Source organism: Octopus bimaculoides, chromosome 12, assembly GCF_046866305.1.
Source record: "Octopus bimaculoides isolate indiv1 chromosome 12, ASM4686630v1, whole genome shotgun sequence".
NCBI lineage: Eukaryota > Metazoa > Mollusca > Cephalopoda > Octopoda > Octopodidae > Octopus > Octopus bimaculoides.
This window is the reverse complement of record NC_142939.1, coordinates 66,683,464-66,697,974: the sequence shown is the minus strand read 5'-3', so window position 1 is coordinate 66,697,974 and position 14,511 is coordinate 66,683,464. Positions and strand designations below refer to the sequence as shown.

At 37.2% G+C, this 14,511-nt stretch overlaps 1 protein-coding gene across 1 annotated transcript; it reads left to right on the top strand.

Moving 5' to 3' along the window:
• The first annotated feature begins 3,022 nt into the window (after positions 1-3,022).
• Positions 3,023-14,199, top strand: LOC106884478 (peptidyl-prolyl cis-trans isomerase H). Its single transcript, XM_014935881.3, has 7 exons — positions 3,023-3,176; positions 8,050-8,114; positions 8,910-8,978; positions 9,773-9,815; positions 10,489-10,581; positions 12,278-12,365; positions 14,016-14,199. The coding sequence occupies exons 1-7, from the start codon at positions 3,117-3,119 to the stop codon at positions 14,123-14,125; spliced, it is 528 nt and encodes a 175-aa protein (XP_014791367.1). The 5' UTR covers positions 3,023-3,116; the 3' UTR covers positions 14,126-14,199.
• Positions 14,200-14,511: the final 312 nt, after the last annotated feature.

Sequence of the window (14,511 nt, the reverse complement as noted above, 5' to 3'; positions counted from 1 at the left end):
CAGTCGTCCTCGGCAGAATTTGAACTCAGAACGTAAAGACGGACGAAATAGCGCTAAGCATTTTTCTCAGTACGCTAACGATTCTGCCAGCTCACCGCCTTTCTCTTAAAAATATATATTATTATGAAGGCGGCGAGCTGGCAGAAACGTTAGCGCGCCGAGCGAAATGGTTAGTTGCATACTGGGGTCGATCTAATCGACTTGCCCACTCCCCAAAGATTTCGGGCCTTGTGCCTAGAGTAGAAAATGATATATATTATTATCAGAAATTTAAAAAAGGTTTTATTGTAAGGTCAGAGTTGATTCCTGGTTCTGAATTGTTTCTTCATTGACCGTTTTCGAGATAAACGGAAGTGCAAAGACAAATGGTAATAAGAATTCAATAAAAGATACAAACAAACAATATAAAATGTCTGCTCGGGTAATCGTTTCTGATTGAGGAAGATTTTAGATATCATTTTATAGCATATTATTTTTATTACTGTTAATATCTGAACGAATTAATGAAATTAACCAACAAATCAATAATTATGTTCTCTCTTTACCTCTATTTACTTAATTAATTCAAAATTGAAAATGTCTTCTGCTTGGAATTTGTAATAAGCACAGGAACGGAATTTTGATGGGAAATGGTTATCATTATGATTTCGGTAAATTTAGCAATCAAAAACAATATTGTAAAATTGTTCCTTTTTCTTACTGTAAATCATTGTAAGTTCGCAGTTGAAAGATCGTTACTTCTGGTGTTCTTCCCGAATCTCTTGGTTATTAGATTTATCGACGAAAATAAAATTAGTAAAACTATTTAGAAACCAAATTGATGAACGACCAATAGTTAGTTCATATTTGTGATGAAATCGGCAGAATATGTTACAAATTTTGGCATAGAGCCAAGAATTTTAGTGAGAGAGAGAGAAAGAGTTAATCAATGAAATTGATCGAACCCACTGCTTAAATGGTTCCTATTTCATCGACCCCCTCCCCCCCAAGTCAATCTTGGTGGAATTTGAACTCACAACGTAAAGATGTCAGCAGTGAGCTGGCAGAATCGCGAACGCGTCGGAATCAACAGAATAATGAAAAATGATCGTTTCTCACACGGTTGAGTAATATTTATTCTTTACTATAACAAGACATTACAGAGTAAAAAAAAAAAAAAACGTCTGACAGATGAGGTCGGCATCGGTTAATAGTTAAAACTCTGAGTATCAACAATGGAGACCGGAATGTACGTGTCATTTAATTTACATCAATTTCTTTTCTACGATTCGCAAAGGGAAGCAAGTTTTGAGACGACGAAACGATAAGAATAGTGGAGTAAATGAATGAAGAAATTAGTTTGAAACCGACAAAGTTAAATTCATTTTAGTCTCGCTTTAAAGTGAATTTAACGCTGGTTCTACGCCTGGATCCAATCTCACCAGATTTATTTTGTACTTAATCATTCACAGGTTAATAAAATATACCTGCATATATATTAGATTCATGCGACTAAATCCAGGGGGTGAACTTTTAACAAACGGTTTGCTGAGATCTAAGTATTGTCAGCACAGGTTCTGTAGAAACGATTCTAAATTTGGCGAAAGCAACATCGATTCATTAAATTATATCTTTATTAGAATATCTCTTTAATAAAATTATATCAAAATAAAGTAAAATCTGGAGTAAAAGGGAAAGTGATGATTGTCTCCATCGTGCAAATCTACACATATAAATTTGACATGGGCGATTCTTTCCTGTCTTGCGATGCACGGTCAAACGGCTGGGTGGAATTGCACGAAAAATGACACAGATGTGTAGAAGGATCCGGTGGTGATGCTTGGCTTTGTATTTTTTCATACCTCTTGTGGTTACCGAGATAATCTACTATAACAATACTCTTGTGTTCATGAATGAGAAAGGAAGGGGTGATAGATGAATGAGAAAGGAAGGGGCGATAGATGAATAAGGAAGGAAGAGGTGATGTTGTACATGGTAGTGGGATGATGAAAATTGTACGCTGAAAAAAATAAATCAAACAGCGTTTCAGCTATTCAAATATGTGTGTGTATGTAAAGCGGGGGGGTATGTGAATGTGTGTGTATTTGTGTGTGTGTATGTTGTATGTATGTGTGTGTCTGTGTGTTGTTTTGTGTGTGTGTGTGTGTGTGTGTGTGTGTGTGTCTGTTTGTCCACCCGTGAATTATGCGAACATTGCTCTCTGTTGAGCATCTTATTTATACAATATGCATAGTATCTATCAAATTGTAATGAAGGCTTATAGTATTTATTCCTTCTCGAATGAAGTACATTGGAAAGGTACGCGACAAATGTACGTTCACAAAAGCAAAGTTAACGGCGTCTAAAATTCATAGACTCAGAGAACAAGATATACCAAGGGAGAGAACTTCGAAAGTTGAGAATGCAGTTATTTTCCTTATAAGAAGAATACGTCGTAAACGCCATCGCGTTTATTTGAAGGAGAACTAATATTCATTTAATAAGGATTAATCTGAGAAGATGAGATATTCAAACCTTTCCCAACATATCTTCAAAAATATCAAATACAGTGAAATGGAAACCAGCCTTATGATTCTCCCTTATATGTTGAGTTTTATATTAAACCCGTAACCAATTCTTCTCCTATATTTGTTTGAAGGGTTAGCTTTCTTGAATTTGTACAGTCTCTGACGCGCATGTCGCACACATATGGTTGTGAATAATAAAAGAATATGGTTGTGAATAATAAATATCACTGCTGGGATCGATTAATTCGACTAAACCCCACAAGGCGGTGCTCCAGCGTGGCCACAATCCAATGAAAAAAGAGATGTGCATAAATAAATAAAGATAATGTATGACCGTAAAAAAAAAATTGATATCAATTGCGTTTGATGTAATCTGGAAAAATAGACAACAAAAGCTCAATAAATCATTCCCATTTTTATTTTTGGAAGAAAATAATAATAATAATAAATGAGTGGAAATTGAACCGGTGCGTGTGTTACACAGGAAGGCATTAGAACAGTCTGACTCTCTTCGGACACAAAAGAATTGTTCATGTTACGCTCTTTTGTCAAAATTTCACCAGTCAACAAGAGTGAGCTCCCTTGTCAGCTTAATTCAAATATTTGAAAATGACTGCTTCGAACCCCGGGAACCCGGTTGTATTCTTTGACATAACAATAGGAACCACGGTGAGTAGCGAACAAAATTAAGTAGTTTAAAACTCAACTAAACTAATTCACTATTTCCCATCCACTGGGTTGCCTGCGTATCCTATTATTTATATATGTATATCTTCATCGGAGATTTGCCGGCAAAGCGTTTTCAAAAACCGATCGAATGAATGAAGAGTAAATGAAACATAAATAGATGAGAAGCAGTTTTGGTGGGAAGCATTGTGTTGTATAACTTTAAAGAAGGTTGTTACGAACTGCAATTATATATATCGACATGTACCAGCATCCTGCCGGGTCTCCGATCTCCCCGACACGGCTGTTGGACTCCTTACTTCCTACTTTTTAAGTTTCTCTGTCGTTTCTTCTCTGTCTAAGTTTGATCTATTCATATCAATATCTTATACATTAATACTTAAATATTCATCGTCTGAAAATCTTCACTCTTTGTTTTCTTTCTGTTTACACAAATATAGATTTCGGATATGAAACCCCGCATAATTGTCTCCGCGTACGTGTATGTTTGTGATTATAATTTTTTTACAAGTCAAAACAATGCAATTCATAAAAATACGACCTGGTGATAGTTTCATCAGGAAATTTCAAGGTTTCGGGGTATTATTCGGGACATTATTATTATTATTATTACGCTCTGAGTTCTATTTTCATATTTTCGGGGTCGGTAAATTGAGTACGAGTTGCGTACTGGGGTCGATGTAATCGATTGGCCCCCTCCCCCAAAATTTCGGGCCTTGTGCCTAGAGTAGAAAAGATTATTATTATTTGCATTATTTACATTCAACGGATATTTGTCTTCGTCTTGTTTCTTGTTAACACAACCTTTCGGCTGATATACCCTCCAGCCTTCTTCAGGTGTCTTGGAGAAATTTCGAACCTGGGTTCTCATTCCTAAGGTATTTTTTGATGTTATTATTATTATTGTTCAGGTTACTGCTTGGAATTGAACTCGGAATCTTGGGGTTAGTAGCCCGCGCTCTTAACCACTATGTCTGTGGGCAATTATGGAGTGAATTTTAGGGCTTATAAATCTAATATTCTCCTATCCTTTCTTAATACTGGTTCCCATATGCTGTTCATATCTGCACTCGCTCTACTTACGAGATTGTTGTGTCCTAGCATATGTGCTGCTTCTTTTAGTTTTCGTATTTTCCAGTGGTGTTCTCTGTCTATTATTTTAACTTCATCCTACAGGGGGAGATGGTCTCCATTTTCCAATACATGATCAGCTATACCCGATTTATCAATATCTCACTGTGTTACAGCTTTGTGATGTTCGTCTACCCTTAAATATAGAACTTTATTATTCTTATTTCAATTGCATTTTATAATTTCACATTTTTATGCTTTTCAAGCAGTTGCTGATTGCCAGAAATTTGATAAAACCTGAAACCAGTTGTGGCAATCTCTGCAATTTATGCCTTAAATAACATTGATTATCAAATAAATTTATAAACCAGCTTCATGCTCTGTGCCTTTAAATATGTTTAGACCAGGGATCACCAGACTATGGCCTGTGAAGTCAGTTCATCCTGCTTGCTGCTGCACTGTATCTCTTGTGGGAGTACCTGCAATGAGCTTCCATTTGCCTCTGGTATGGCATCAGTGTTTGGAACAACTTATCTCTGTGAGCCAACATTTTCAAAAACGAAGAATGTGAAGTCAGAACATTGAACAAAGTTGACTGATGAACATTTGAAAGCAATTCTCCTGGTTGGATGCAGCAATTCCAAAGCAAATATTGATGATATCTTAAAAGCTAAACACCAGTTTCACAAATCTCACCAACCTTTTTTGCTGCTTAGTTTGTGAGATTCGGATATGTGTGCACCAGGTGTGATAAAACTATCTTATTGCTAACATCACCTTCTTTGATAACGTTTTGGTAAATAAATATGTTGGTTGCCTTTATTTTTTGTGTATTCACTGTATTGAATTGAACAAAATGGTTGTTCAGCCTGCACTCATCATTCTCTCATTTATCTGGCCCATTTGGTGACCCTGGTTTAAATTAAGAGATCTCTCACTTGACAACAGGAAGGGCATCTGGTTGTAAAAGCAGTGTCTTGATACTATACTCGTCTAACCCATGCTAACGTGGAAAAATGGACATAAAATATATGAGTGAATATAGGTGGTGACATGGCGATGTATTTAAGAAGTTTGCTCATGTAAGCTTGTGGTTTTGAGTTCAGGTCTGTAGTAAACCCTTTCTGTTTTGGGCTAGGACTATAGAAAACCCTTGCCCACACTGTAGGACATCATGGTCAACGGTTTTCTTTAATCCTGACCAAACCAATGAGTTGTGAATAAAATTTGTCGGATGGAAACTACATATAAGCCAATTCTATATATCTTAGTCAATCACAGTGTACAGTAAGATCCATAAAGGTAGAGTCTGAGAAGTAGAAAGTTCCGATGGTAGTCTGGGTGGAGTAGTGGTAAAGTAGAGGAGATGAAGGTTCAGTTAAACAGGATCAAATTGGAGTGACCACATGAGCCTATATTATATGGGGTCCGAAACTGTACAAAAGAAAGAGATGGGGTGGGGGAGAACAACAAACAAGGTGTATTAGTTTGGCAGAGCCTTGAATGTTTTGAGTCTCAGGCTCAAAGCATTCAAGACTTCCATTTTTCCTGAACATCAAACTAATACACCATGTTTGTTGTAGTTTGTACAGTTTTGAACCACACACACACACACATATATCATTGTATCTGAGGAGATTCATTCTCTTTCAGTGTCTTACTTAAGACACTCACTGATTCAATTTCCACTCATTTACTTATTTCTTTTTTCTAAAATTTTCATTGCACTTTAGATAAAATAAATAAGTAAATGAGTGGAAATCGAACCTGTGGGTGTGTTACGTAACAAGACACTGAAAGAGAATGACTCTCCCAGAGTGGGGAGGAGAGATTATTGGGTGGTGTGGTGGGGGCAGATGATAAATGTGATGTGGGAGAAGTGCTTAGCTAAAAGTGAGCCACTGTATTTAAGCTTTCATAATGTGGAGAATGCTTTTGACAGGGTCCCTTGCTCTGTAATCTGGGGGATCTCTAAGGAATTAATGTAAAAAAATTGCTTGTGGAAGCCAGAGAGCCATGTATAGAGATGTTGTCAGGTGTAGGATGACAGTGAATATAGGGATGATTCTAAGTGTTCAGACAGGAGTTCTCCAGGGCTCAGTTATCAATCCCATCCTATTCATGGCCATGACAGACGAGTTTAAGAATCATTACTCCTGGGAGCTCTTTTATGCTGATGACCTCATTATTATAAGCGAATCTGCAGCAGAATTAAGAAAGAAACTTGAGGTGTGGAAGCGAAGCCTGGAATGAAAGGGTCTCTAAGTAGGAAAACAGACAAGTGTCTGCTTCCATCAAGGAAATAGCTTTGAGGAGGAGGAGGAGGCAGAAATTCTGTAAGATGTCAAGTGTATGCAATGCAAACTATAGACATAGAAAAGGAACAGTGGTATTCCAGGAAGATTAACAGAAAAAGTAGACTTTGTATGTGGCAGGTGCACAGGAGCAATAAACACTAACAACGCAGGTGAGATAAACTTTCTCAATTGGCCCCAAAGTGTCCTTGGTTGCAAAGTTCCTGTTACCTAGATGACCCAATTAGCAGTTGAGGAGGATGTTCTGAAAACCTAGTTGCTGGAACAACAGCAGGCTGGAAATAGTAGTTGTGAAGGAGATATTTTGTGAGTTACTTTATGCTAATCAGTCAGGTGGGTGGCCCTTATATGGATGTGGTCTAAGATACCACTGTGTGCAACAGCAGCAGCATATTAATTTTGAAAGCTAAATTCCATTGTGGGTCTCACCTGAGCTTTGTCAAATGTCAGTTATAATTATCATAGTTTCACAATGCATTTATGTTAAACTATCGTATGTCCAAATTTGGCCAAATTGTTTTTTTCGAAGATTTACTTTTGCTTGCAATAGCTGGTTCTTTTGGTCAAACCATCGTATCTCCAGCTGCTTCAGATGCCAAAATATCAAAAATTGTCAAAGTGCGGTACAACAGTTCTGCTATGGAAATTATGAATGGTAAAACGTTTTGGACTTACGATACTTTTGCATTATAGCAACGCTATATATATATTTACATACACTTCAATACAGTGTCATTTAGTGGAGCGACCATATGATAATCGGATCTAATGAGAGAGCAATTTATTAGACCTATGAAAGGTATAATGCTTTATTAGCTTCGGTCGGTTCTGCGTTCAGGGGACGTAAGTGCTGCATGTTATTTGTTACTTCAGTGACTGAATTGCTTCCCTTACACATAACCACGCGTTCAATTTCTATCTTGTCTTTCATATTTCGCTTCCACATTAAATAGTAACACCCATTAATAACCCCCAGAAAACTATTAGATCATCGAGGAGGAAGCTTCAACATGGTCGCTCGATATGCTTGAAATAGGAGCTATGTGTTCCTTAATTCACACTCCACCTGTCATAGAGAAAGAAGGACACATTGGATAGAGTAGTGATAGGTCTTTACTCTTTTACTTGTTTTAGTCACTTGACTGCGGCCATGCTGGAGCACCGCCTCTAGTCGAACAAATCGACCCCAGCACTTATTCTTTGTAAGCCTAATACTTATTATATTGGGTGTCTTTCTTACTTTTGTCTCTTCCTGCTGTGATCTGAACAAAATCTCTGGTTTTATATTAGATTTGGCTGCAGTGCTTCGAGTGAGTTTCTTAATCCAATACTGGATGTGCTCGGCTGTCCTTAGCAGAATTTTGTCTCTTCAAAGCATTTTGACCAAAGTCATTGTTCCTTTACACAAATACAGAAGACATGGAACCAATTCTTTCTGCTAATCTGCCATTGTTTATTTGTTATTTCAGGAAGTTGGACGAATCAAATTTGAACTCTTTGCTGATGCTGTGCCCAGAACAGCCGAGAATTTCAGGTAAAAGCTGTTCTTTAGTTTTATAAAACATTTCTTTATTGTTCTACACCTATGTTTTTCCATACTTACTTGGTTTGGATGTGTTTTTGTTTTTTTTTTCCTTATATTTTGATTGTTTCTAACTGAATCTATTTTCTGATGTTAACTTCTCAACTGTTTTTGTTTTTTTAGTCATTTCAGTGATTTGGGGACTTTATTTTATGTATCCATGGTAGACATGTTCAAGTGGAATTATCGTTGGCGTTGTGTTTAATGAATTTGTTGAAGCCAGCATTCAGTTTAATGTGAGATTGGGAGATTATTGTAATTAATGTGGTTCATAGAAGATGAGTAGTTGAGCAGGGTGGGAGGAGATTTTGCGGTTCACCTGTCATGGGTCACCTGTCGCAGTTCACCTGTCGTGGTTCACCTGTCGCGGTTCACCTGTCGCAGTTCACCTGTCGCGGTTTATTATTTAAGCTTCCATCGATTCCTTTGTGGTGTTGTTTTGCATTTATAATAAAATAAATATATGCAAATTATAGAAGAAATAAAAGAAAATATACAGTACAATACTGTCTCTACGTTGCGGATTTTCACCTATCATGGGGGATTTGGAACACAACACCTGTGATAGTTGAGGGATTACTGTATTGTAGAAGTGCAAGCAATTTATTGTCCATACAGGGTGTATCAGAATTCATGACTCGTTATATTTATTAATATATTAATATTTGCTAATCGTGGGACTCCGTTGATAACCTGAGCACCACTGGTGTAGTCTCTGTCTTTGATGCTCTATTTTATATGTTCCAGACAATTCTGTACAGGTGAATATAGAAAAGATGGAGTCCCTGTCGGTTACAAAGGTTCAATATTTCACAGGTGGGTAGTCTTTTTTCACCTCCACCCCAAAGCCCCGTTTTATTTATTTACCTTTTTTGTAATTGAAACAAGGGCCATGTATTTCAAAAGAAATATGGCAACAGAAAGATTAACACAGTTTTAGCCTTGCTGTGAAATCATCATCATCATTTAACATCCATTGTCCATGCTGGTATGGGCTGGATGGTTTCACCAGGGCTGGCATGCTGGGAGGCTGCACCAGACTCCAGTCTCATTTGGTATGGTTTTCTATGGCTGGATGCCCTTCCTAATGCCAACCACTCTGAGAGTGTGATGGGTGCTTTTTACGCGATGCTAGTGTCTGCCACAACTGTGATTTTACTTGGCTTGATGGGTCTTCTTCTCAAACATGATAAATGTAGGCAAATAATTTTGTATGGATATGAAAAAATTATCAAAAACAAAACAAAACACCCTACAAAGACCTATTGTGTTATAACACTGTCAATGAATGAATTAATTTCTCCATATCTGCAGTGTTATGCAAATTAGACTCTCCAGTTTAGCTGAGTTCTAGCTTCTAGATATAATTAGCCTACAAGTTACTGATCTCTCTCTATGATATACACTTCTGATGAAGATCTCAGAAAACTAGAAACCAGTTGTATCACTGCCGTTGTTTTTTACTTTCCAGCAAACAACTGATAAAATCTGTGACATAAAACCCCTTCGATTACTTTACACAGTTGGGGCTGAACTTGTATGTTAGGAACAGAAGATACCTTATATTTCAAACAAAAAAACAAAACTAATCATGTCTTCTCTCCTTTCAGGGTTATCAAAGATTTCATGGTCCAAGGAGGAGATTTTGTTAATGTAAGTTTCAGTAACTTTTTCATTTCTCTTCCCCATGTCTCTTCCCCCCACTTCCCAAACTTATATTTCTCTTCTTACTGGAATTTGAGCTCAGGGCATGAAGACAGATGAAATGTCACTAACCATTTTGCCGAGTGTGCTAACAATTCTGCCAGCACTTTGCCTCATTCTTTTATTTATTTCAGTCATTTGACTGCGGCCATGCTGGAGCACCAGCTTTAGTTGAACAAATTGACCCCAGGACTTATTCTTTGTTAAGCCTGGTACTTATCCTATCGGTATCTTTTGCCGAACTGCTAAGTTACAAGGATGTAAGAACACAGCAACATCGGTTGTCAAGCGATGGTGGGGGGACAAACACAGACACAATGACACACACACACACACACACACACATATGTACACGACGGTCTTTCAGTTTCTGTCTACCTTATCCACTCACTGAGCTTACAGTAGAAGACATTTGCCCAAGGTGCCGCGCAGTGGGACTGAAACCAGAACTATGTGGTTGGGAAGCAAGCTACTTACTACACAGCCGCACCTACGTCTGTTAATAGTAATAATAATAATGATAATACTGATAATATATTAACAGAAATATCAAATGAAAAAAGACCATCCCAACCCTCTTCTCTTACCTGCCTCCTTGTATTCTCTGTTTCTCTGATTTTAGGGTGATGGTACAGGAGTGATGAGTATATTTGGTAATGTGTTTGCTGATGAAAACTTCACCTTAAAACACACCGGCCCTGGAATACTATCCATGGTAAGTAGGGTTTCACACAAACTCGTCTCTGACTGCATTAAATATTCTTTCTTGCTAACGATACATAAAGCACCTTCCTACAAATGGTGTTCTCTCCCCTCACACCTCAGTACACGTATCGTTGTGGTTCACAAGTGCCGCCAATGGCACAGTTTGATCTTCTGTCCAATCAAAATAAAATCTTGTTAAATGTAGAAACGCTACGAATAAACTGCTTGTCACATTTGCTGGAAATCTAGGAACAAACTGCTTGGTTAGATTAATTAATTATTAATTAATTAATTTTACCCTTTTATTATTATTGATATATATCTGTGTATGTATGTGTGTGTGTGTATATGTGTGTGTATATATATGTGTATTTGTATGTGTGTATGGGTGCAGACATGGGTGTGTGGTTAAAGCGGTTGTTTCTAAATGACAGTTATGGGTTCAGTCTCACTGTGCTGTACCTTAGACAGGTGTTATAGCCCTGGGTAACCAAAGCCCTGTGAGGAAAGCTGAAAGAATTTGTCTCCAGGGATAGGAAAAGGGGACACTCAGTGAATGAATATGTATGTATTCAACAGGTTCAGCAGCAGCCATTCTGTTGTATTGAGAGTTCTGTGTTGCTGTGGTTTAACCCTAGGTCAACTCTTAACCAGTCGACTTCCGAACAAGGCCATTGCAGCCTTGACCATTCTGTATGCCTGATGTTGTCTTGGACTCTATTACCCATGTCTGTATCTTGGAGAGGAACTGAAAACTTCCAGAGTCTTAGATTGTCTCTGACAGACAGAAGAAACGGTTGACCCCCCCCCCCACACACACACACTCTCCTGTCTTTTTCTTTGTGTATTTCAATTAAATCTATTCTTCTGCATTAAGATATTAAATCAATCATTTTACTCTCTTTATCTGTCTGGCTTCACCGTTTGTGTATGCAGGTCTATGTAAATATCCACACACACTGATTGCACACAAAATACACACACATGCGACAGCCAGTGCTTGTCATTGCCACTGACAGTTTCATCAATGCCAACAGTGTATGCATATGCATGTGTATATATGTGTGTGTGTGTGTGTATATATATATGTGTGTGTATGTATGTATACACATATATATATATGTGTGTGTGTGTGTATAGGTACATATATGTGTGTGTGTATATGTATATATATATATATATATATATATATATATATATATATATATTATATTTCAATTATATACTCAGTATTTTTTTTCTTTTGTTGCTAGAAAATTTAGTGAACTTAATTCATTAATCTGACAATAAAAATAATTCATTTTTTCCCCACTGAAATTGTGAAAATGAGATTATATTTTACTCTGTTTAATGTGTGTGTGTGTGATGTAATATATGCTCATGTACTCATACATACATACACACACATGTAGATATACATACATGTAGATGTATTTATATCTATAAATGGCTGCTAATCACAGCATTGAGCACAAATTTACATTACTATTAAAGCTGTTACGTGTGTGTGGTTTCTGTGTTCAAAAGAGTGGGGAAAATATTACCTTGCTTGAAAAATAAATGAAGGTTAGAGGAAGTGCATCCATCCCTAGAAAACCCACCTCAGGTACTACTGCCTGACCCTTGCAGGAATAGAGACATTGGTGGCATTGTTGTCTCTGTATTGAACCGGTTACGCTTTCTAAAAATACTGTTTCCTATTTCAGGCCAACAGCGGGAAAGACACCAACGGTTGCCAGTTCTTCATTACGTGTGCGAAATGTGACTTCCTTGACTCCAAACATGTTGTATTTGGTAAGTACCATTCCATCTTGCAAGACGGATGTTAAAAGATGTTGATGATCATATATACGCATACATGCAGAGGAAAGAGAGACATGTGTACAGATATATATACAATAAAAGTATAAAAATTTCAGAAACCTGTTCATAGTAGATAATATTCTAGGTTGACTGTATTATAAGCTGATAACCTTAAGGGTTTGCTCAGAGATCCTTTTTCATTTGGGTGTTGGTGCTCATTAATATGTACAGCTTTGTTATTCCTACACACATTCACACATTATCTATCTGTCTGTCTGTCTGTCTATTGATCTATCTATCTATCTATATCACTATATATATATATTTATGTATGTATATTTATGTATGTATAATTGCAGCACTGAAGATGTTTGTAAGCCATTTAAGAACACACAGGAATCTGTTAGGTTCACTTCAACATTTAAATTTGATTTGTGTCAAAATATTTTCAGTGCTTTGAAACCATGACCTGTTCACTGGCAAAACTTTGTGCTAAGTCGCAGTTTCAAACTGACAAAAATATTTTCACACAAATTAAATTTAAATGTTGAAGTGAATCTAACGGTTTTTGTGTGTTCTTAAGTGGCTTATAAAACATCTTCAGTGCTGCAATTGTTTTTGTTTCACACACATTCTCAGATCAAGTCCCTTTCTATGCAAGTACATCTCCGTAATATATATATATATACATACACACACACACATTTATGTATCTATATCCAGCATGGAAAAGGGACATTAAATGATGAGGATGTGGGTCATACTGGTGGCACATAAAAAGCACCCAGTGCACACTCTGGAGTGGTTGGCATCAGGAAGGGCATCCAGCCATAGAAACCATGCCAGAACAGAGAATGGATCCTGGTTCAATCCCTGGCCATAGTAGCTCCAGTCATACTGTCCAACCCATGCCAGAATGGAAAATGTACACTAAATGATGATGATGATGATGATGATACCTGTATTAAGATATATTAAGCACAACATGCACGATGCCGCATGGGAAGCTCTTGAGAGTAAATAGTCCTGTAACTTAGGAAGGGTCTTGTGACTTGGAAAACTCATGATAGAATAATGTCTGTAATTACTTGTCAGAGGGTGTGTGTGTGTATGATGGGGGATATTGTTGAGGCAGTCAAAGATAATTAGTGTCAACGACTGAGAGTCGTTAACAGCGATGATGATGATGATGATGATGATGAATAAGAATTAAAAATGAAATGTTGTTTAAAATAAAATGTTTTTTTATGTACCATTGTGTCATTTTCTCTTCATTGTAATCATCATCATCGTTAACGTCATCATCACTGGCCTTGTCATCTACATTATCATCATCATCTCCATCATCTCCATCATCTTCCTTTTCATTGTTGTCATCATCATCATCATCATTAGTACCATCATCGTCATCATCATCATAATCATCAGCATTGTTGTCGTCACTGATGATGATGATGATCCATCATTTAAACTAGTTCTATTTTTATGAATTCCATGCTGCCATTAATCAAATTATATTTGTTGTTTTTAACTGGGGCTTCCAGCATTATAATACACACACACACACGCACACACGTGTGCGTGTGTATATATACTCGCATCTATCTACACAATGCTCTTTGTTGTTTCGCTTTTTCCCAGGCAAAGTGATTGATGGTTTGCTGGTTTTACGCAAAATCGAGAATGTACCAACAGGACCAAACAACAAACCTAAATTACCAGTTGTCATCTCTCAGTGCGGAGAAATGTGAGAATGAGGAACTGGGTGGGGGTGGACGGGGGGATGACGAAGATATTTTTAATTAAAACATTTGCTACAAACTATTGTTGTTGTTTGTTACATGTTGGTGGTTTTGGTTTCTAACATGCTCTGACCATCAAGCCATCTCCTCCTTTGGTAAGTCTTAGTACACCTGAACTCCGTGTGTGTGATCTGCTTAAGGTACAGGTGTGGTTGTGTGGGTAAGAAGCTTGCTTTCCAGTCATGTGATCTTGGGTTCAATCTCACTGTATGGCACTTTTGGCAAGTGTCTCTTTACTATATTTCATTGTTTGTGGCATTGTGTTTATACCAGAAATGACTTAATTGCAGTGTATGGCATAGAAACGGTAGAGCAACTGTGTTATCAGAAGAAAT